This window comes from Cydia amplana, chromosome 27, assembly GCF_948474715.1.
Source record: "Cydia amplana chromosome 27, ilCydAmpl1.1, whole genome shotgun sequence".
Lineage (NCBI taxonomy): Eukaryota > Metazoa > Arthropoda > Insecta > Lepidoptera > Tortricidae > Cydia > Cydia amplana.
Window position 1 is genome coordinate 1,638,412 of NC_086095.1, and position 24,659 is coordinate 1,663,070.

General features: G+C 38.0%; 3 protein-coding genes across 3 annotated transcripts in view; 1 reads left to right on the top strand and 2 right to left on the bottom strand.

Annotated features, from left to right (window-relative positions):
- Positions 1-19,704, bottom strand: part of LOC134660508 (dynein axonemal intermediate chain 7-like) — a 76,299-nt gene extending 56,595 nt beyond the window's left edge. Inside the window, exons 1-8 of the mRNA XM_063516280.1 lie at positions 19,625-19,704; positions 19,046-19,061; positions 17,588-17,716; positions 13,079-13,110; positions 12,039-12,108; positions 10,857-10,969; positions 8,553-8,644; positions 592-725 (exon numbers count right to left, since the gene is read on the bottom strand). Of these exons, the coding sequence (XP_063372350.1) occupies positions 592-725; positions 8,553-8,644; positions 10,857-10,969; positions 12,039-12,108; positions 13,079-13,110; positions 17,588-17,716; positions 19,046-19,061; positions 19,625-19,654 (616 nt within the window). The 5' untranslated portion in view covers positions 19,655-19,704. The remainder of the gene's footprint in view (positions 1-591; positions 726-8,552; positions 8,645-10,856; positions 10,970-12,038; positions 12,109-13,078; positions 13,111-17,587; positions 17,717-19,045; positions 19,062-19,624) is intronic.
- LOC134660365 (uncharacterized) lies at positions 2,131-4,110 on the bottom strand. Its single transcript, XM_063516096.1, has one exon. The coding sequence runs from the start codon at positions 4,108-4,110 to the stop codon at positions 2,131-2,133; it is 1,980 nt and encodes a 659-aa protein (XP_063372166.1).
- A 4,790-nt stretch (positions 19,705-24,494) lies between the features above and the next one.
- LOC134660474 (putative fatty acyl-CoA reductase CG5065) overlaps positions 24,495-24,659 on the top strand; it is a 38,530-nt gene continuing 38,365 nt past the window's right edge. The window contains exon 1 of the mRNA XM_063516235.1: positions 24,495-24,593. Within this exon, the coding sequence (XP_063372305.1) occupies positions 24,503-24,593 (91 nt within the window). The 5' untranslated portion in view covers positions 24,495-24,502. The remainder of the gene's footprint in view (positions 24,594-24,659) is intronic.

Here is a 24,659-nt window from a genome sequence, read left to right on the forward strand (position 1 = left end):
TCAAAATTACCTTGACACGCTCTAATTCTCTGAACAATAAAGTCGCGTCAAGATCATTTTGAAAACTTCGCCCGTACATTAAACCAGGGATGTTGCGAATATCCGCATCCGCATCCGCAACCGCGGAACTTCCGCAACATTTTCAACATCCGCATCTCAAAATAAAATTCAAAATTCAAAATTCGTTTATTTTCCGCATCCGCATAGAATCGATGCGGATTTAATGCGGATGCGGATGTGGAACAAGGTCGGTACAGGAACGTCTTAGCATCGGCGTAAGTGCTAGACTGCTAGGTAATTTAGTAATTAGCCAAAAAAACCTATTAGAAATGAGCAGTCAAGCGTGAGTGGGACTTAATGTACGGAACCCTTGGAACGCGAGTCCGACTCGCACTTGGCCGGTTTTTTGAAATAAAAATTACAAAAATGTAATATTTGACGTTTTTTATGTATCTATCTTGACATCCGCATCCGCATCCGCATCCGCGGATGTCAAAAAATCGGCATCCGCAACATCCCTGCATTAAACTATGGTCAAAAAAAAACTCATCGGACAAATGGGAATACACTAGTTCATTGACCTATACTTACTGGAAAACAGACTACATGTCTTCGCCAATATATCTCTCCTTATCTCCTGTTCCGCGTTGTCCTTGGCTAAGAGTTCTGCCCTCTCCCTCGCCAGGGTTAGTCTCTTCTCTTTCGCACCCGCCAGGATGCGCTGCCTAAAACGAGACAGGTATTGGCAAGGTGCGAAGTCGGTGGAGGGGGAAGTGGCGCTGATCGTCACAAACACAGGTAATCTTATGGAATGTCCGCCATTAGTACTAGCGGCAGCCGCTTGAACTAATTTGAATCCATAAGATTTAACGTAGAAAGTCTGCCAAAATGAGAGCAGCACCTACTGCACCTAGCGAATAGAAAGCTTTGCTTCTAAGTTATAGGAAGGCATGCTTCTGATTTTTGGAAGCATTTTTTGTATGTAGTTCGAACTGAACTGTTGTATGGCTCGAGCTGAGTCATATGCTCAAGTATAATGATTAATATACTCTGTCAAACCAACTATATCAGTAGAAAAGGGCGCGAAATTAAAATGCTATACATTTTTCAAATTAGCCGCCTTTTTCTACTGACGGAAATGGCTTGGCAGCATTGACGTATATCTCGGGACGGGCCTTACGTGCACAAAACATGGTACTAGTTCAGCGGTGTCATTCACGTATTCGAGCCAATCATGAAGTCTAATGGTTCCTCTACACGTTGGCCCAATCTAGTGGTCCAATATGATAGGCCAACGTGTAGAGAGGGTAGTGATGTCGGTTGGCTAATGGCGCGGATATCACTTGCTGCCTCTAACGCATAAATGCGTCCCTTGGAGTGGCCGGCACTGGCCCATCGTGTAGGGGAGCCATAACGCAACTAGTTGCGATTGCGACCAATCGCGCGCCTGATGGAAACTCGTCAACCAATCGCGTTGTAGCGGTGTCACACCGCTGTACTGGCCCCATTTATGCCCCATTCTTATTGCCCGTAAGGCCAGTCCTGAGACATACGTCAATGCTTGGCAGAGTTCTAATGGCGCTATTCATAAACGCGCTACAAGCCCTAATTAACTAGTAATCGTAGATCAGTACATATGTAGTGCATAATTGAGGAGAGTATTTTCAAAAGGGCTTATTTCTCTACTAACACCATACAAAAATAAGCCCTTTGGAAAAAACCTCAATTGTTTTCCCTCGTATTTTCTCGGAATTTGTCATGCTACTTCAGTCAACCTCTGTGCGGGTGCGGGTTCGCGATGAATGTTAAAAGTCGAGAGAAAGTAGAGAAAATGTTTATTAATGTTAAAATGTTAATAGTTATATGATTGTTAAAAGTTATGTTATGAAATGTTATAGTGATCGAATGCACCCGGCCGCGATGGTTCCGAAAAGTACACTGAATTTAGGTTAATGCCAATTATTGGTTAACGCGTCTTTTGCTGACAGGGCGCGCTCGCGCCGCACGAGGCTTAAAACGTGTTAAAGGTGCATTGCACCGAACATCTTGCGGGGGGCAAACGATGAGATGAGATGGGAATGTTAAAAGAATGATACAAGGTGATTGTACAATCAACTTAAAACTAGAATATTATTCATTGAATGATATTTTTCTTAAAATTGGGGAGCTTCCCCTGTCCATATGTGTTGATCCACTCATCTCCGGTGTTTGACATGTAAGCACTTTCACTCGCGCACTATTTATTTCTCCTTCACTTACACTTTTCGCTCGATATCGCGCACTAACACTACACTTGTCATCACTACAAATGTCACCGGTGATGGTGCGCCGTGCACTGCAGGGCGTGGAGGCCGCGCTCGCGCTCGCTCGGGGCGGCGGCGGCGGCGGCTGGTTCGGTCGGCGTCTCTCGAACATGTTGTCCGATGCTGCTGGTTCCTCTGGATTTGTTGGGGTTGCCGGAGCTCCTAGAAGTTTCCATTGGCAATGTTTTTTCCGGCAAATTAGTATAATTGCCATTATGATAATTGTGATCCAAAGGCAGTATATGGCAGTGTAGTGGTGTACATCATGTATAGAATAGTCGTTCTCGTCGGGTAGTTGACTTTCCTTTAGTGCTTTTATTTTTTCTTGTATGTTTTTATCTTCATTCCTTTCCATAAAAATTAAGCTGTTGTTTTCGAATTTTTCGACTGTAATGTTTATTATGTGGTTAATTGGGTCGATTTCTGGTGTAGGTATGCTGTCTTTTAAATCTGTTTTACTTTGCATATTCATGTGCGTGTGAATTGCAAAGTTATCTGTTTTTACAATGCAATTCTCCTCGATATAAATAATATTAGCGCGTGCCAATGTTTGTGCCGTAACTCGATCTGAGCATATTGTTCGAAACTGACACTGATCGCAACAAAAATATAAGTAATAATTTGGCTTTGTCAAGCTAATCCACTTGTTCTGGCACGCGGCTATGCTTGTTTTGCATTTTAAATTCTGCTTTTCTTCCTTTATACACAAATCCTGGTCGGTGTTCATTTTGTATATAGGGACCTTAAGCGGGCACATATACGTAGACGTGTCTCGTATGATACAAACTTCAAGATCTCTTTCTTGTAATGGCATGTATGCGTCCTTTTGAAGGTTCATTGCTACGTATTTTTCTATGGGGATAACAGATATCATATTTATGTTTGAGCTATGCGGGACCGGAATAATGTTATAAAGATCGTAACGATCACGAGTTATTAATGGAATGCGAATCTCAAATATCATATATTGGTCAGTCATTCTTGCTTTAACTTTTAATACTTGGTAGATGTTTTGAAGGTGTGTTTGTGTGTTGTCGATTGGTAGGGTAAGGTCGCTTAGAAGTTGACCAGATATAGTGTTCAATTCTTTCTGTAGTTGCTCGGGGCTAATAATATGTATGTTCATTTTATCATTGTAAATGTTAGTTATAGTCTCTAATAACATGTCTTGGATTGTTTTAAGGTGGCTTAATAAATTATTTGCAGCCATAGCTACGACTGTAAATTGAGATATGCTCTCTGCAGCTGTGATTTCTTTCTCCATTGCAGTGGTGTCCTTTTCTAAAGAAAGTAAATGTTGATGTATTAACTTGTGTTGCTTTTGTATTGTGTCTTTGGTTCTCAAGAGCATGTTATATTCGGCTTCTACGATTGATGTTTGATTTTTCCACATTGTGACGATGTGTTTTTCATTTGTTCTTATAAGACTTATGTCCTTTTGATATTGTTGAGCGAATCTATCATCTAAGACTCCGAATAAAGTATTCGCTAGGTTCCCGACACCGTTGACAAATCCCCGTCTCTTGCGTGTCTGCTGTTTCAGCTGATGTCTGGATAATACTTTATTGTAATGTTGCAGCTCATCGTACGAATGCCGTAGTTGTAGAAGGATGACGTCACAGTGTGAGAGGCTTCTTACTTGTTTACAAATAGTTTCCAATTGTTCGTTGTACTTTCTGTATGCAGATACCCCTTCCCAGAAAGGGCTCATGTCGTAGTACGCAACTAGTTTCCACTCGTCTCTAACTAGCTGCATTGTTCCCAGTTTATCGAAGTACAATCCTTGACCTTCGTTGATAGGCGTCATTTTGACGCAATTTCCGGCTGCTAAAAATGTTAGGAAATAAAATAGCATCATCAACATGGATGCCATGCATCCCCGTTTGGCTGTTTTTTTTGTTTTTGATTGTTTCAGGGTGTTTTGTTCGGCGGGTTGTTTTTCTGGTTTAGGCTTTTCCAGGGGCAAGACAGATAGTTTTACTATGGGTCTTTTGAGTATTCCCTTTTCTGTTTTTAATGTTACTACTCTCACATATCCGTCCTGACCTGCGTGCACGTCGATTACTCGACCTAGCGCCCATTTTCCTGCCGGCAAATTATCTTCGTGTATGACCACTATGTCGCCTATTTCAAGGTTTTTCTGAGGATCGCACCATTTCTGTCTTGCTGTGAGTAGGCTTAAGTACTCAGACTTCCACCTTTTCCAAATGTCACTGAATATTTTTTGTGTTAAACTCCATTTCGTGCGTGCGTCCTCGTATGTTTCCATTATAGTGACTCCTGCTCTACCTTGCAAGAAATGGGCTGGAGTCAGTGTATTTAAGTCATCAATGTTTTCGGTTAGGGGGCATAGTGGGCGGGAATTTAGACATGCTTCCAGTTGGGCCAAAACTGTTGCGTACTGTTCGTAAGTAAGTTTTTGTTCACCCACTACCCGTTTCAAATGGTGTTTTAGGCTTCTGACTGCTCTTTCCCAGAGCCCGCCAGCGCTGGGCCAGGACGGGGCATTAAAATGCCATTCGATGTCCATTTCGGCGATTTCTGCTAACAAGTTATCATCTAATGTGTTTTGAATTTCCTTCCACTGTTGTTTCAAAATGTTATTCGCGCCTACGAAGTTGGTTCCTTGATCTGAGTATAGGTGCTTTGGGGCTCCTTTTCTGGCGGCCATCCTCCTTAGAGCTGCCAGGAATGCTGAGCTTGTTAGTTCAGTTACAAGCTCTAAGTGTACCGCTTTTGTGACCATGCAGATGAAGACGGCAATGTAACCTTTCAACGTTTTGCTGAACGTTTTGAAGAAAAACATTAATAAAAAAGTATGGTCTGTAAAGCATAAAGTTAAATCTACACCAGTTTTAGACATCCCTACGTTTTACGGAAATTATAATTCTTGGGTCTCTTTTAAAGATTTATTCAGTGAAGCAATTCACAATAATTCGTCCTTATCAAACGCTCAAAAAATGCAGTTTTTGAAGTCAAAAGTAAAAGGAGAAGCAGAGCGTCTAATTCAACATCTTCAGATAAGTTCGGATAATTATGTAGTTTGCTGGGAGATTCTCAACAATCGGTACAATAACACTAAGCTAATATTTAACTCGCACATGAACATACTATTTGGGCTCCCTATCATGCAGCAGCAGACTTTAGCCCAAATAAAGAAACTACATGACACGGCGACAGAGTGCCTGCATGCGGTTAAGAATTTAGGGGTAAATATTAGTACGTGGGATCCATTGGTAGTTTATATTTTAACTCAAAAGCTCGACTCTGAAACACATAAAGACTACATAGAGTCATTGAAAAACTCAAGAGAATTGCCGGTACTAAAAGATTTCTTCGATTTCTTAGAAGGAAAGTTTACAAGTCTCGAAACATCTCGCCGAAAGCAGGAACCTCTAATCAACAGAACAAACTCTCAACAGTCATCGACCTCCAACAACACGAAGAAGCCTATGCAATCATACAATAATCGTCCTTATTACAACAGCAATAGTGGAGCCAACAAAAGCAATGGAAATGTAACTATTGCAAAAACTATGCACGTTAGAGATAGATAGATAGAGATAGAGATCTTTATTTGCATACCATTGTATAGATGTTACATACATTAACTTAAAACGAGATAAGTGTTCTGGGGTCATCTATGGATTGGGAGAAAAAGAAAACGACTGTAAGGGCAAACTGAAAATACAATGTATGTCGATGTACAATGATTTCACATTTAATGCGAAAGTTTTTATCATGAACAAAGTTGTGAAATGCCTACCAGGCGAAACATTTTCGAAACCTTCGTGGTCCATGATACAGAATCTTAACCTGGCCGATCCAGACTTCAACGTTAGTCGTCCAGTAGATCTGCTTCTAGGATCAGTGATAAACGCTCAGATAATTTTAGATGGTAAAATAAAGGGTGAAAATGAGTTGCAGCCTCTCGCGCAAGAGAGCCAACTCGGATGGCTTTTAAGCGGAAACGACGAAGAAGAACTGGAGACCTACCATTGTAACATTATCATAAACAACTTAGAAGAGATACAACAGTTTTGGGAAGTGGAAGACATAATGGAAGAAGGAAATCTATCACAGGAAGATTTAGAATGCATAAAACATTATGAAGAAAACACAAAACGAACAGTGGACGGCAGATACGAAGTGCGTATTCCCATGAAACCAAACTTTCAAGAAAAGTTAGGAGACTCTAAAACAAAAGCGATAGCTCAATTCAAGCAGACCATGTGCGGGTGCGGGTTCGCGATGAATGTTAAAAGTCGAGAGAAAGTAGAGAAAATGTTTATTAATGTTAAAATGTTAATAGTTATATGATTGTTAAAAGTTATGTTATGAAATGTTATAGTGATCGAATGCACCCGGCCGCGATGGTTCCGAAAAGTACACTGAATTTAGGTTAATGCAAATTATTGGTTAACGCGTCTTTTGCTGACAGGGCGCGCTCGCGCCGCACGAGGCTTAAAACGTGTTAAAGGTGCATTGCACCGAACAACCTCAGTACTTTCTGTACCGAGACTGACTGAAATAGCAAGACACGTTCGTACGTTTCCGTGAAAATACGATGGAAAATAATTATGCACTTCATCTGTAGGTATATATTCGTATGGTCGCCCTAACGAGGCTAAACTCGAAGGTAGGTTGTAGAATATATGCAACAGTACACACTATAGTTCGTTTTTTTTAGCATTAGAAAGAACTTCAAAGAAGGTAAGCGATTTTGACATGTCTTTTAATTGAAAAACACTTTTTAAAAATCAATAACTATTACCCATGAAAGCAGAAGACTATAAAAGATCGTATTATATTCATAATTGTTACATATTTACCGGAATTTATTTTTAAAATGTGTTTTTCAATTAAAAGACACATCAAGATTGTTTACCAAATTTCTAATGCTAAAAAAACGAAGTATAAATACAAGAACTCTGGTATGAAGTATCACAATAACTGTAATATGAAGTAGGTATAGGAAGAAGAACCAACTCACTAAAAACTCTATAAAATATTATTATTTATAACGACTGGACTTAATCGCGTAAAACGTTCAAGTTAATAAAAAAAAACCAAGTGCGTGTAGTTCGAAAAATAAAGCGGCTAGAAGATGCCCATGTCAACTTTAGCCAGTCATCTCTGAGACATAACATAAGAGTAGCCATGGTATAATAATATACTCCGCCTGGTACTCTATTCCGAGATTCGCGAATGACCTAACTGGCACTTGCCTACGTCATCATGCTGTTTACAGGTTCTCAAACTTTAAAATGTGGGAGAATTTTAACCAACAGTGAAAATTATTTTAACGGCATTAATTTTAAGTTATTCATGTAGAAACATAGTAAAATAAAACAAATCTATACTGCACTTTTCACTCCTACTCTTACAGTTCCGAATAGAGCAGCCAACCATTTTCGTAACAAAACATTAATTACGAAGCTTACGACGTGAAAAGTTTGGAAAACCATGCGACTGCTGACACTGAGCGAGAAGGGAATAACAATTAACACGCGTTCGACAAGGACGGTCGGTCAGGGACAAAATGGCGGATTGTCAAATGTGAAAGCGCTATCCTGTGTTGCCAGTAGTGTAAACAGAATTACCCGAACGTCTGAAATTTCTTTCGTGAATCGGAAGATATTGCTAATGAATAATTAAAAATGACATGTTATTGTAAAATTTAAGATAAAATACATATAAATGAAAATTATTACATTATAAAGAAATAAATTAACTTATTAACCATAGATATAATGTACCCATGTAACATGTTATGTTGAAATAAAGTGGCAATGTTATTGTGACGTAGGCAAGTGACACTCTGGGAAGAGAAGACCATGTTTTATTAGACCATGAGAGTAGCAGAACTGATAATGTCCGCTACTTGACGCTAGATGTCGACTATGAAATAATTCACGTTTTGGTAAGAAAACTGATGTTGTATGGAGTAACCACTCTTTCTTTAGGTACATATATTTCTCTATGCTCTGAGCCAAACGTCGAAGGTAAATTTAAACCTTAATTTTACGCGATCAAGTACCGTCGTTGTGAATAATAATGAGTAAAAAACGTGTATAGTCTGACAAAAAGAGTAGAAATTAAAAAGTGGCAACACTGTAGTGTCGTTCCGTTTTTCTAACATTGATTTGAGAGGGACAACACTACAGTATTGCCACTTTTTAATTTCTACTCTTTTTTGCCAGACTGTTTGAATCAGTATGGAATATGAGGGTAGAAAGAGAAACCAACTTTTCCGCCTCCATCTCCGCGCGCCACTCCTCTATCCTGTTCACGAGCCATAGCTCCCTCTCTTTCTTATTCATTTTCTTCCACTCTTTCGGCTGTTACAACAACAAAGTTAGCACTGTTGGGAAGTTACTTCTTTGTGAAGAGATGCTTCGGGGAAGCGATCACTTTGTTTTAAAGACGCTTCGCAGAAGCAGAATTTTTTTTTTAAATTTAAATTGTTAAATTAATAAGGGTTTATGATATTTAGGAATATTATACGAAAAGAAACGAGACGTAGGTATAGTTATAGATTAAAATTTGTCAATAATTCGTGAATCATTCTTCCTATGCTTTTGTTTAGTTGTAAAACATTTTACACAAGGGAAGTAGGTAGCCGATTTGATAACTTAAAAGTTATTTTAAATAAACTTATAATTTATGTCCAAAACACATACCTACAAGTACATTAAGATTATTATAATTATGCTATAACATGAATTTCACCGTGTATTTATAAAGAAAAAACAGGTAATTTAATTGATACTTAAGTATTCCGATTTTAGTTAAATTCAACTTAATTTTTTTTTAAGTTTTTTTTTTAAAGCTGAAACTGTTGACAATTATTAAAGCAAAGAAAAGACTTCTGTTTTTTGACCCAGTTTATAAATAATTTGTAAAAGCACCGCACTTCAATATTTTACAACACGTTTTTACTAATGCGCAATTTTTTTTATATTTACAGGAAAACAATTATAATTCCCCTGCAATATTTTCCACTCCTGAAATATATTCCTCTTTCCAGTCGGCATGGAGTCTACAGAGGCTTTCGGGAACTGAAGGGACTGAATACGGTCACTGAAGTACCCTTTCAGACAATAATAATGAAGTTAGAAACGAGTAAACTGTTTTAAGTTCCGTAGTTACTTGTAATACCTATTTATTTACTTCGTCTGCGTGGTGTTAGTAATTTGGGCAGCATATTTTTACCCAGTCTGCTTTTTATCGATTTATTTAAATCTTCCGCCAGCAGCGGGGCAGGGCCCAAGCTGCTGGTGGTCAGGGTCGCAGAGAGAGGAACCGATGTACTATACGCGCCGTGTCCAAAATTACCGCCTTCTGCATCTGAGCCTTGATCCAACCACCCAGCGAGAGTATCTCTAGATGTTGGTCGAGACTCTTCGCTATGAGACCGTTCGCTGACATGACTACTTATAGGAACAGTGATCGTCGAGTCAATAGGGGGTATTACTGTAATGTTCTGCCGCCAGAGTGCAGCATTAGCTCCCATCGTAAACCATAGAGTAACTTCTACATACTGTGCTTTAAACTGCTTTTTGACAAGTTTTCTCAGACAATAAAATAAAAATTATGACACTGATACAACAAGGCGGTTTGGTTGGTTGGTCTACCGGGAAACGCGAAAATCGAAAGTCAGCTATCTGCCTCTTTATCGCTCGAATATGCAAGAGTGGTTAGATAACAAAATCGACTCTCTCGTTTGCGGTAGACCTCAAATTGTGAATAATTTTGGTAGTGGTGCGCTCTACGCAGAGTTTCGCGTAATATTCCCTATTTCAAACTTTTAAAATTGTTATCTATCTGATACTTGTATATGGAACCCTAAAAATACGACGTAGGGGAGCATGAAAAGTTATTTTTATCGTCAATTCACCCATTCAATCGGAAATTGATTGATTCTAAACCCATGACATGCATGTTTCCTGTCGTTTTCATACACGAATAAACTTAATCATTGTTTTTATACTCAGATACTTTGATTGCATTACAGAGGGAATAGCCAAGATGCCAATCCAAGGGCGTCACCAGCTGATGGGCTAGGGAGTAGAGGGAGGGGGAGTAGTTGCTATGGCCAATGCCTTAGGGGATGGCCCAAGGGAGGGGGAGAGGTTGGATGGAGTTAGTCTAGAAGGCAGCAGCCCCATCTACCCCTACCCTAGCGAAACCCATGTGGCAATCGTTTGCGCCGTAGCGAACAAAACGGCAATATCCCTCAATCACTCTTCCATATTAGTGCGACAGAGAGACTCTAGGTTGCCTTGCCTCCCTAAAGGTTCATATGGTGGTAAATATTATCTGTTCTTGTGTAAGGCCTTGGTAGCTCGGATGGCAGAGCAATCGGCTAGCGATCCAGTGTCGTGAGTTTAAGTCTCGCCATCAGATATATCGCAGCGACCAAGGCGCTCACAAATATCTGAACACGCCTCGATTGTTAAGGCGTTAGAGTGCGTGTTCAGACATTGTGAACACCTTGGCATATCTGATATATGGCGAAAGAACACTTTTAAAAATAAATTTTATATTTACCTTCTCAAATTCCGGTATTTCTTCTTTGGGTTTCTTGTCCTTTTTCCCCTTCTTCCCCTTTTTCTTCGTTTCTACTTCCTGTTCCTCCACGACTTTCTTTTCCTCAACTTCCTCTTCTGCATAATAAGATAAGATAAGATTTTTTTATTGACAAAGCTGGTACATAGGTCTTATAAATATCACAAAAGTCCATCAGCTTGCCCATTTCGCCCATAAAATAAGTTTTTGGTAAAAAAATAATTTTTGGTACAAGCTTTTATCGCTGACTGTACTTTTCTTTCCACAGGCAACTAATAATACATCGAGACATTTCTAAATCAGATCAGCTCGATGGTACCATAATTTTACATTGTCATCCGTCTTACATATGTATGCAAATTTTCAGCTTTTGTAAAAATTCAATTATTATGATACTAGTTTTTATCGCTGACTGTACTTTTCTTTCCACAGGTAACTAATAACTCGTCGAGGCATTTCTAAAAACCCCAAACACAATTAGGTTTCGTTGTTTTATCACAGCTAGGGTTCCTATGGCCACCTCCTGTCTCCATCGTCAGATCAGCTCGATGGTACCCACAGACAAGACATCCTCTAGACTGAGCATAGTAGGTAACGCTACCTCCTCTGCCACTATATACGGTAGTTTTACTCCATCTTCAAGTCAAAGTGTCAGAATCCCGTGCCGTGATTGGTCCGTGTGTTTGAACGGACCAATCACGGCACGGGACTCGCTCACCTCGTCCCCCGCACCCCCGTATTTTTGGCAGCATCGGTTTCATGAAATAATTGCTCTAAACTCCGTCTAGAGGATTCCTAGTCTATGATGGTACCATAACATTAAATAAAATAAAATAAAGGATTGTAAGTCGGGAAGTGGGTCAAATTTAACTTGCAAGATTTGACCCGTACAAACATAGTTAAATAGATACATAGTTACATAACCGTCGTGCCGCTGCCATTCAAAATTATAGCCAAGGAAGTTTGAATCTTGTTGTATTTTCAATTGGGTTGAATTTCATATGTTCGAAAAAATTACGAGACAAATGAACTTTAATTAATTACTTTCTTTTTAATTATGGTTGACATATATTCCATCGAAACTGAGTGTACATCCTAATGTACATTGGGCGGCACGAGGATAGGTACATTGCAAGTTAATAAAAAGCTTGTAAAATGGAATACCTTGTGGAAGACTCTCTTCTGACCATTGGAAAGCCACCTCCTCCTCTTTTACCTCCTCTTCTTCCACCGCCTGTTAACATTATAAATAAATACATAGTACATTACATTACATACCTAGGGAGGTGAATTCGTGAATGCCCCAAATCGCAGGTGTTTGTGGCCCGAACCGAAGGTGAGGGCCATAAATATGCGATCTGGGGCTTTACGAATTACCGCCCGTGGTTTGTCTAAAGTTTTACGTTTTGCCTTGGACAGGAAGTGAGATTTTCTCCGCGCGTAGGTGACGTGAAATAAAAAAAAAACATCTAACTAAATCTCTTATAAACTGGAATAGATGTCAATGTCATACATTAAAGAAAAAGTGACGAAACCGACGCCTAGTCTTAGTAAGATGGCATATATTATATGTAGTTGAGAAATTGGGACGGGTTCCACCGTGGCGGGGTGGCCAACGGGTTCAAGGCGTTAGCCCGGATTGCCAAAGACGCCGGTTCGAATCCGGCCTTCACCACTGGAGGGCTTTGTCACTTTTTCTTTAATATATGACATCTATTTCAGTTTATAATTTATATATAGTAGTGTGACTTAAAAAAACACATCAAAATCTCTACATAGTATAAAACAAAGTCGCTTCCCGCTGTCTTTCTGTATGTATGCTTAGATCTTTAAAAATACCCAACGGATTTTGATGCGGTTTTTTTCAATAAATAGAGTGATTCAAGAGGAAGGTTTATGTATAATTTGTTAACCCGTGCAAAGCCGGGGCGGGTCGCTAGTATTTAATAAAATAATTTGATCTGTTCCCAAAGTTGTGTATTCTAAATATCTTTCACAGACCTAGCCCCAAATTAAGCAATGATTGTTCTATAAAATCACTATACGTTCTAAAACTAAGTCCCCCGCCGCGTCTGTCTGTTTGTATGTTCGCGATAAACTCAAAAACTACTGAACGGCTTTTCATGTGGTTTTTACCTATCAATATTTACCCACACCTTTATTAATTAAAATATGCTAAATTACAAAAAAGAAGTATAAAATACCTTCTTCTTCTTTTTAGGCTTCTTTTTGACCTCTGGAATAGAAAAAAAATTAACTTTGCGATATGCCTAGGAATTTCATGATCTGCCGGATATTACGATCGGCCGCCGACACAAATACAATGTCAAAGTACTGTGTGTGTATTAACCGTGTAGAATATACATATCTGTAATAGTACATTGTGTACTAAGGGCAGTAAACAAGAAATTATGAACGAGTGTAAATTGAAGCCCGAAACCGAACGCGAGGGCAACATTAACACGAGTTCGTAATTCCTGTACCATCCGTGGCACACACAATGTTTTTCATCACACTTTGTACAGAAAAAAAGGGAAATAAATAAAACTTCAGCCTAATTTCGTACGTATAGCCCTAGGTCGGAATTTAGGATTTACGGACCGCATCGTACCATCGCCCAGGGGCTACTGCGAAAACCGAAATTCGAAAATTGCGGGGATCTTTCTCTTTTACCCCAATGAAGGCGTAATTAGAGTGACAGAGAAAAATGCCCGCAATTTGCGAACTCCGATTTTCGCGGTTATAGCTCTGTTAACTGTACATTGGTGGACCTTATGACTTTTGTAATAAAGTCCACTAATGTACAGTTGTGTTGTTGTTTGTATAAATTTGGTTGCACTTTTGATATTTGACAGGCAATCTTAAACATTTTTGATCCTTGGTTTGGTCTCACGACATTCCTTGTTTTGTATTCAATTAACCTTTTCGACGCCGTGTCAAACACAAAAGCTGTCACGCTGACGCCACGTCACCGAAGTGTCAAGACTGAAATTGAACTTTATGGATATGCACGTAGGTCTATGTTGCTCTGTGGTCTGTGACCGATTAATCGGTCTTTGGTGTTGAACCTACGGTGCGGATATATCGGTCATTGGCGTCCAAAAGGTTAAGGGAAAAGGGGAATGGACCGAAAAATAGAATATATAAGTACTTAGGTGCTTTAAATATACATATAATCACGCCTATTTCCCGGAGGGGTAGGCAGAGACCACGGATTTCCACTTGCTACGATCCTGACATACCTACCTCTTTCGCTTCCGTTACTTTCATAACATTCCTCATACACGCTCGCTGGTCTAGAGTGCTCTTGAACTGGCCTTTCTTCAGGATTTCCCCGATCTGATCGGAGAAAGTCCGCCGAGGTCTGCCCCTTCCAACTCCCTCTTCTACTTCTCCCTTATACATTCTCTTTGTCAGCTTTAAATATATAGTATTAAAATGACGTTTTAAGTTTCATTGACGTTTTTTCTACGTTTCGATCCTATACATATATTTACTATTGTGTTGTACTCATGTAAGTGTATAGGTAGGTATGTTAATGATAATTATGTATAATCCGGTTTTTTATAGCATACCCAGTAATTGTGGATGTAGCCTCTTGGTCAAGGCGAAATTTGGAATACAATGTATTCCATAAATTTTAGCAGACAATTAAATTGAATGCATAATGAATCCCAACATTGTATATTGCCTGAGTACATGTTACATAATATACAAGGGTATATAGACTATTATAGACTACCTAGAATTTGGTATTGTAAGTATTAAATGCGTATTAATTCTAGGTATTCTATATAATGCCTACGTATTATTTAGAATGACTAATTAAGAACTTTATTTTAAAAATACCTGTGTTCAACCCAGTAGTCATATACGTATCGTAACATATTGTATACATTGCCTAAATATAAATCACCTCGGCATTGTATGAAATGACTAGATATTTTTAACAAAGACTTAATTCTACACTTTACCATTAACATAAATAAATAAGGATCGAATAACCTATAAATGTATTCCAAAAACAATAAAAATATGTAAATGCAGTTGAAATTCCTTAAATATACACACACACACACACACACATTCACACACACAAATTCGTTAAATCGAACACGGTAAAGTTCAACGTATCGTTGGCACAATATTATGGGCATAAATTAAATCAGGTACCTTAGCGACCTTTTTAAATTTGTAGTGATACGTACGGTTTTTTTTTCAATACAATGGAGTAAACAGGGTGTGTTGCTATGTGGGATCGATCAAATAAAATATGACAACGCAGTAGAATTATCGCTGGGTGAGAATGCGTTTGTGCCACACGCCACTTACATTGGTTTACAGGAGAGCGAAAAGAAGCAAAAAGAAATATTTCTCGAAAAGTTTCACATTTAGGAAATATTGAACTTATTTATCATTTAGGCACATATGTTTACTATTTATAGTACTATACAAATATTGTGAATATAGTGGTAATCATGAAATAAAAGCACTTTTATTATTGCCATATCCATTTTGATGAGTAAATGTTAAACGTGCAATGTATTATATGACACCAAAGTTTTGGGTATGTCACACTTTTGTGATAATTTTCTGTTAACAGAGTGTAATTATCTAATACCTTTAAACGAGCAATTCTTGTTTATTTATATATATATATATATTTCGGGGATCCCGGAAACGGCTCTAACGATTTCGATGAAATTTGGTATATAGGGGTTTTCGGGGGCGAAAAATCGATCTAGCTAGATCTTATCTCTGGGAAAACGCGCATTTCCGAGTTATTATATGTTTTCCGAGCGAAGCTCGGTCACCCAGATATTCCTATAGTAAAATGCGGATATGGTACAATATTTTTGAAAAATAATGTTTTTCCAAAAACCGATTAGTGTCAATTATAGCATATTTTTTGTTATTTTAGAAATCATTAAAAAACGATTTTGCTCAAAAATGGATATGGCACAAACGTATTCTCAGCCGGCGTTATACTAGCACTGATGCATATTTTGATGCATTTTCTGATGGGGTTCTACCATTTGTATACTTATTTCAATTTCAATTCGGCCATTTAGGTATACAAATAAAGATACACTTGTGTCCGTCAATTATTGCACATTTTACCTGAGGACTAATTATACTCAAATTTATTTTTAATTACTTGACTAGGTATTAGTTAAAAAATACAATCACACTCATACATCATTTTCTTCCAAATAATCTGAATAATCTTGAATTTTAGTGCAATTTCGAAATAAAGTAATGTGATAAACTTCCGAAAATGTCTAGACACATTTTACGTAACAGGTATTACTCCAAAAAATTAAAAATAAAGTGTCATAGGGACCATCATTCATTTCATTTCATTTCATTTCTTTATTTGCATTCAAGATACATTATATAAAGTTAATGAAACCCCTTGGGGTGTGGCAAAAGATAAAGTTAAATTATTATTTACAAGTAGCCATGTTAATAATTATATCAGTTAAAAATAAAAAATAAAATAGTTACAGAGAAATATAGTACATTAATCAGAAAAATATAAACATGTTTACTATTAAGAGATGAGGGAAAAAAATACAATATCAAATTAATAGGTATCAAATGAATGTCAAACTAATATATAGAAATATGGTTCAAAAATATGTCATCAATATTATAATAACAGCCTTTCAGTAAAAACGTTTTGAGGGATTTTTTGAAAACATGGTACTCTCGTATTCCTTTAATTCGTTTGGTAGCCTATTGTACAAATTTACTGCTTGGTAGCGTACAGAGTGTTTAGCCACTTGCAATTTCGGAAAAAAGTTGTTGCAGATGTTTTTTTTACGCGTTGCTAAACGAACTTGTCTATCCTCCTCTGTTTCATGTAGATTTTTAACAAATGATGAAAGAAGTATGTGTACAAATAAACTAGGTAGTGTAAGAATTCGTAGCTTAACAAAAAGTTCTCTACAAGAAACCCACTGAGGGGTACGTGTCATTGTCCTAATTGCTCTTTTTTGTAAAACGAAAGCTCTGTTTATATTATTTTTAAACCCAGAATCTTATGCTATATCTCAGTTTGGATTCCACTAAGGAGTGATAAACCATTTTCAGATGTTGCACAACTAGTTCATCCCTTAAAGTACGTAGGGCGTAGCAAGCTGAGCACATACTGCTTTCAATATCTTGCAGCTCATCTTTCCAACTCAGTTGTGAGTCAATGCGTATTCCCAAAAATTTAACAACGTCTACTTGATCAATTTGACTACCATTTATTCTTACATACAAGTTATCTCTTGACTTCGAGTTTGTTTTAAAGAGCATAAGGTGTGTTTTATCCATATTAAGCTTTAAGTTATTTACGCTAAACTATGTATCGAAAGCACCAAGTGCTTCATTGATTTTTGTATTAAGCTTTACCATATTATTCTCTGCTATTATAGCATTAGTGTCATCTGCAAATGATACTACCTTCAAATCAGGCACAGCACAGAACACACAATTAAGCACAGAATAAATAATGGTACTAGGTACAGAAGGTTCACTCTAACAAAACGTGTATATTACGACAGATATGACCGCTAGGTGGCGCAAGCGCGAGCAGGCGTCGAGAATCGTACTATGGCGAGAGAGTAGACACCAAAATTGGTGTGGGCCGCATGTACTTGTAGCGACGCGATGAAATCGCGGAGTGAGCCACGCCTGGTATTGGTAACAAAATTTGAACGTACCCTCAACGGGTGCTGGTGGTAGGGACTCGAAAGAGGCGCTGGTGTATGAGGTGTCCGTCCATTGGATCTCCTCAGGTTCTGGTTCCAGGTCCGTGGCTCCCAGGAGCTGCTCATCTGGTATTTCTGGCTCTGAAACATTGTTTGATACAAATTATATACAATACTAGCGACCCCGGCTTCGCACGGGTTAACAAATGATGACATAAACCTTCCTCTTGAATCACTCTATTTAAAAAAACCGCATCTAAATCCGTTGCGTAGTTTTAAAGATCTAAGCATACATAGGGACAGACAGACAGCGGGAAGCGACTTGGTTTTATACTATGTAGTGAAGTGACAATATATACAATCCTATTTATTGCACAACCTCAAAAAACATAAATTTACAGAGAGACACAGATAATACATGAAGACAGAGGTAACAACAGGCGGTATTGTCGCTAAAGAGCGATCTCTTCCAGACAACCTTTAGGTAGTTAGTGGAGAAATGGTAGTGGTATTATATAATCCCAGCAAAAACATTTTCATGTAAAATGTTGCCAAGACGAAACCATACGGCTCGCACTGTCAAAAAGTGTTATTTTTAGTATTTGTTGTAATAGCGGCAACAGAGATACATCATTTGTGAAAATTTCAACTGTCTACTGTCTAGCTATCGCGATTCATGAGATACAGCCTGGTGACAGACGGACGGACGGACGGACCGGCCGCGTTGGATGCAACATCCTGTAGACTTGGCTTGCAAGTTTGTAACCTATCTACCTATATATGTTGAAGAAGCTGGTTACATAATATTAACCTATTTGTACTATTTAATTGATACTACGTATGTACTCGTACATTAACAGTCTTAAGAGCCCATCAACGTGCACACTAGCGCCACTGCTAAATAATCATGATTATTTAAATTTAACGAAATATATTTAGAAAAAGGGGCCGCTACGTACTGTATCTTGTATAAAGTACCTTTTGAATACATCAAACTAGTTTATATGTTGCTGGATTCGTCAATCTATGCGTCCAAAGTTAAAATGGCCGTTTTTGTTTTGAGTTTATAGACTGACGAATTTAGCAGTGGCGCTAGTGTGCACGTTGATGGGCTCTTAACCTGTGTCATAATTCTAATTTCAATATTATTATGAATTTATGATTTAATGATGATATGATTTTATTTTACAAATAGGTAAGTTAGTTAATTATATTTTATGTTAATTTTGTAGCTATAATAAATCCCTATCCCTAATTTTATTATAATAATGAAAGATAAACAAATACACCGTTATACACCGTTTTTTATTCAGATTAGAAATTTCATAACCTCAAAAGTAACGTAAAAAGTACGTAAGTAGTGGTAACTTATTTCCTCCAAAATTAAACCTGAGTAACTATGCAAGTATACACTATTATAGTAAAAATATGGTACATACTAGTAATGGTATAAGTATAATATGTAATTACCTGGTGGTTCTTCTTCCTGAAAAAAAAAGGAAAATAACATATTAATCATTATAAATTTAAGTATTTTAAGTTCGCTGCTTTTATGCCTAGGTACTTAAGAACAATAAAATCTTCATGTAAAAATTACCCATTTAAATTATTTTCTAGGTTACTATTTTAGGGTCTCCCTTCCCTTGCAATCCTTAATACCTTTTGTTAGAAAAAGCAAGAATATGTAAAAAAAAATTAGGAATCCCGACATATGTACCATAAATCCCTATTTTCAACATCCACGCCAATTGTTAAGCCTAGACTTTGGAGACCTCATCTTTAAGACTAAGTTATGTCTTTCCCATCACGGAACAATGGTGATCCGGACGTTTTGAGGCGTGCGCGGAGCCGAAGCCAACACGTAGAGTCTCTTTTGAAACTTTAATGAAATGCCAGGGGTACACTGATACTGCCCTTGCCTGTGTTATGGGACGCACGCAGAGGCACCCGCCAGGGTGTAAGGACTATTGAGAGTTGATGGATTCTAAAATGAACTAGGTTTTTATCATGTTTTTATATTATTTGGTTTGAAGGTTAGGTATCACTTACTTTTTTCCCCTTTTTATCTTTCTTTGCCATGTTTAGGTATTAAAGATGTTTGTCACAAAAATATCTTTAAATAAAATAAAATAGTAAATAAATCTAAATGTTTACAAAAATTACAACGTCAAAATGATTTGACGTTGCGATGGCAAGCAGTTTCACATAGTTGTTAATAAAAAGTTTCTGGACCGATTTTGAAAATTATTTTTTTGATTGTATGTATTATCATGTATTATGGATACAAATTGGACCAGTTTTTGGTCAAAACCCAGTTCTGATGATGGGATCCATGAGGAATCGAGGGAACTCCTCAAATCTTAAAGGCATACATATAGTGATTTTTGTATTTTCATCAGAAAATCAAGCATTTAAATTAACTGTCGCATTTGATGAAGTGGATCTGCTGATTCGGACCCGGAATTGGACCTGGACCCGGTTTGGACCCAAACCCGAACTCGGACTCGGACCCCGACACGGACCCGAACCCGCACGAATTGCAGTCGCCGCGAGCCGCGAGCACTCGAGCCTGAGGATGGACCCCCGAAGGGCTCGAAACATGTCGCCAATAGCGACTAAAAATTCAAGTGAGTGAAACCGTTGTCATCTAAACAGTAACTCATACTTACCAAAACATAGTAACATTTGCAATACCTACCTACATTACCTACGTATTTTTATGCATCGCAAATGTAACCGAATACTCGATTACTCAAGCACAAAGCATCAGCAAGTTGGAAAACGCTGATTAATATGTGTTAAGGGGAAGCTGGCCGAAAAAAGAAAATAGTTATTTGTTTTACAGGGGGGCAAAGTTGTGCAATATTGTATTATTTATTAATCAAGTAAGTAACACAGCATTACAGTATAAAACCAAGGCACCGTGAAACTATAAAATAAAAAAAAGTCAAAGAAAAACAATACACATAAAATTTAAGTTACCTAAACATTAGATTTGGGCACAGAATAAATAATAGTACTTAGTACAAGACTCACTCTCTAACAAAACGCGTCTGTTACGATCAGCAGAGATAAGGCCGCTAGGTGGCGACAGCGCCACGCGCGACTTATGGCTTTCCCCAAAATTGGGGCCGAAACGGATGTACTTTTAGCTACCTGTAGCAAAGCGACGAAATCGCGGAGTGAGACACGCCTGATTTGGGCGACTACGCAACAGGGTGGCTCCGTAGCGTCGTCAGACTCGGCGCAGGGTTCGGCAGGTTGCCCCGGAACCGCCGAAACACCACACAATGATTCACAACAATGAGTGTAGCGAGAAGGTAGAGAATCAAGCGAGTGGTTCTAAAAGTAAAATTAAGTCATCTACTAAAAGTATGCATCCTAGTAGTATGATTCTATATAAGGTAGGAAATAAAATGTATAAAAACCATTTTACGATACCAATTAAATATCACACACACACACACATACTTATACCTTATACTTACCTATCTATACACTTTTACCGAAACTGTTTTCGAATTAATATATTTTTACAAGCTTTTATTTACCTACTTTCACCTGTCCCGTTGTCTGTCAGTCTGTAATCAAATCTTGCAAGTTAAATTTAATCCACTTCCCGGTTTCCGATTGAGCTGAAATTTTGCATACACATGTAAGTCGGGTGACAATGCAATATTATGGTACTATCGAGCTGATCTGATGATGGAGACAGGAGGTGGCCATAAGAACTCTGTGATGAAACAACGCAACCTAATTGTGTTAGGGGTTTTTAGAATTGTCTCGATAAGTATTAGTTGTCTGTCGTAAGAAAAGTACAGTCAGCGATAAAAGCTTGTACCAAAAATGAAATTTTTGCCAAAAACTTATTTAAATTTGAAATGCTGTTCGTTCCTAAGACATAATACCTATAGTTTATGTTTAATTGTAGTTTGAAGACTTTGAAGTCAATTTGACAATGGGGGATGAACCTGAAACCCAGCGCTGTGACAGTTGTTTGCATCACAACAAAATAAATGTCCACCCCCTTTTGTCTAATTTTTCGTTCTTTAAATGTTAATATTTTTACAGTAGGTAGGTACATATGGTGCTACTTTACCGCCCTAGTGCGGTTACTGGCACAATATGTGCATATGTCGAACATTTAAAGGACCATATGTACTGCATTGTACTGTAAAATCTTGTATAATATAATAGGTACGCGTGCGAAAAGGTAATTCTCAATTCACAATTAAAGGTAATTTCCAACTTTTCGCACTTGTATCGTAATGTACTATTGCAGTACACATGGTGCCACTTTACCATCCTAGTGTGGTAACTGGTCGAAAATTCCGAAAATCCGATCGAAATGTCAAAAATTTAAGCGGCCATATGCACTGTAAAACGTCCCAATGAGGCCTAGTTTACCCTCTGGGTTGGAAGTCCAGATGGTATGGCAGTCGCTTTCGTAAAAACTAGTGCCCACGCCAATTCCTGGGATTAGTTGCCAAGCGGACCCCTGGGGGCCGATTTTTGAAATTCGACCGCTCGATTTCGTGTATTTCTTTCAGTAATACCTCCACTACTAGGCATGTAAATTACTACTACTAATAGAATGGAAAACGAGCGGTCAATACCAATAGATTCCCAATTTCTATCGCTCGTATTTCAAAAATCAGCATTACGCCCTTTTCCACCGATTTTCGAGTGCCGAAATCGAGCGATCGAAATTCATAAATCGGCCCCCAGGCTCCCATGAGCCGTGGCAAAAAATGCCGGGACAACGCGAGGATGATGATGACTATTTACAAAATCATTACCAGTATACAGTAGTAGCATTTAGACAGCAACATTACAGTCGGCTTACGGAATAATGTACGTTTTATTACACTTCAATTAAGTTACTTTGTTGTCTTCGGACATAATTACCATTTTTTTTCAGCATTCCAAGGCAATAATCAATCGGCCTTCTGGCTGATTATAAACCGCACGATTGATCCACTTTGTTATTTACGTAATACTACTTATCAATAATATTACAATTAAAACCTATACGTCCTTTTTAACATTATAACCACAGATATAGGAATATGCTCTGAGATTATAACGCTTTTAAAAAATAGTAACTATTACGTATGAAATCAAAAGAATGTTAATGATATGTTATAATGATTGACAACTGGTACCCGTTTCTCAAAAGCTTGTAACTTGTAATACAAGCGAATGTCACTTTTTGTGTTTCAATAAAAATACACGTCTAGTTGTTTACCCTTTTTGACAACATCCCTAGGTAGTGTAAATTTCATTCGATAGCGTGACGTGAAATTTACACTGTACAGCCCGTACCATGAGTCACTGACAGTGTCAAAACTGACATTTACGCTATCGAGAACGTAATTTACTTTCTATACATCTCGCTCGCACTAATATGCGAGTACGAGCGAGATGCATAGAAAGTAAATTACGTTCTCGATGGCGTTTATGTCAGTGCGAAACTGGTGGTAGCCACACTGACGTTGAAAATACTTGAAATCCACGCGTAGGTACTTACGAAGTTGCGGGCTACAGCTAGTATTAAATATATTAAACAAAATACTATTAAAACAATCATAATACGCTTAAATAATACTTGAACTCTGTAAATCCATACTAATCCATACTAATATTATAAAAGGAAGTCTGTCTGTCTGTCTGTTACCTCTTCACGCTTAAACCGCTGAACCGATTTAGTTGAAATTTGGTATAGAGATTGTTTGAGTCCCGAGAAAGGACATAGGATATTTTTTATCCTAGAATTCATCCCTTATGGGGGTGGAATTTTGAATGGGGAATGAACAACTGCATAACAAACTTTGTCGATAGGAACGGTCCCGCCCGCGCGGTGTAGCACCGCCCGCGCGTCGGCGCTGGTGCATGGTTTGGATGAAATCTGTTATAGAGATAGTTTGAGCCCTGGAGAAGGACATAGGGTAGTTGTTATCCTGAAAATCATCCCTTAAGAGGGTGGAAATTATCTCACTTCCACCCCGAAAGTGAGATAATTAATGCATCGCCTGATAATCGATGATAGCATTACGCTCAAATTGAAATTGCCTTTACACTTATCGAGGCGTTTAAAAAGAAACTACCCAAATTTCTAATTCCACGCAGACGAAGTCGCGGGCAAACGCTAGTATTATAAATGCGAAAGTGTGTCTGTCTGTCTGTTACCTCTTCACGCTTAAACCGCTGAACCGATTTAGTTGTAATTTGGTATGGAAAAGTCCCAGGGAAGGACCTAGCATAGGGTAGTTTTTATCCCAAAAATCACCCTTTAAAGGGGTGAAAAGGGGGGTGGAAGTTTGTATGGGGAATCGTTAAAAAGCAGATTGGGTAAAAATAAAGTACCCAAATTACTAACTCCACGCAGACGAAGTCGCGGGCAATAGCTTTACCTTTCTAAACATAAAATTTGTAAGCAAAAATTATAATTTGCTCTAAAATAAGTACCTATATGTACTTGTATCTTAGGTATTTCGTGTTAGTAGGTTAATAATATGTATGTTAAGATGCTTAAAATGAAAAAGGAGAGCGGTTTTTAAAACGACCTAAATAAAATGAAAACGGAACGTCGCCTTAACATCGCCCTTAACAAGAATGGGGCTCAACGCATAACATTACGTCCGACATTTGAACTTAGAACGCCGCGCGCGACGCTCATGACACCGCGTATTTTAGCGATAAATATTTATGCTGTGACAGTTTAACTTTTTAATTCTCACCAGCCAGTGCTGGCAAGCGCTGGCCAGTTTTTTTTAAATTCTATTCTGCCAGTTGTTTTTTGCTTTTGAAAAAATCCATTCTGCCAGTTGTTATTTGCATTTTTGTAAAAATTGTATTCTGACAGTGGTTTTTTAAACCAAGTTGTACTTAATTTTTTTTTATCCTTTAAGTCTTAAAGGATAAAAAATGGGGTTTTTGGAAGAGAGGGATTTTGACAAAGTGCCGACTATAAAGGAGTTTTACAAGGGAAAGACGATTTTGATCACAGGCGGTACTGGTGAGTATTTTTCAGCTATCCTTTCTATTTTAAAAACAGTGTATATAATGGATAATTAATGATTAG

Bases quoted from the DNA above. Each gene is read 5' to 3' on its own strand.
- LOC134660365 (XM_063516096.1), bottom strand. From the start codon at position 4,110: ATGACGCCTATCAACGAAGGTCAAGGATTGTACTTCGATAAACTGGGA.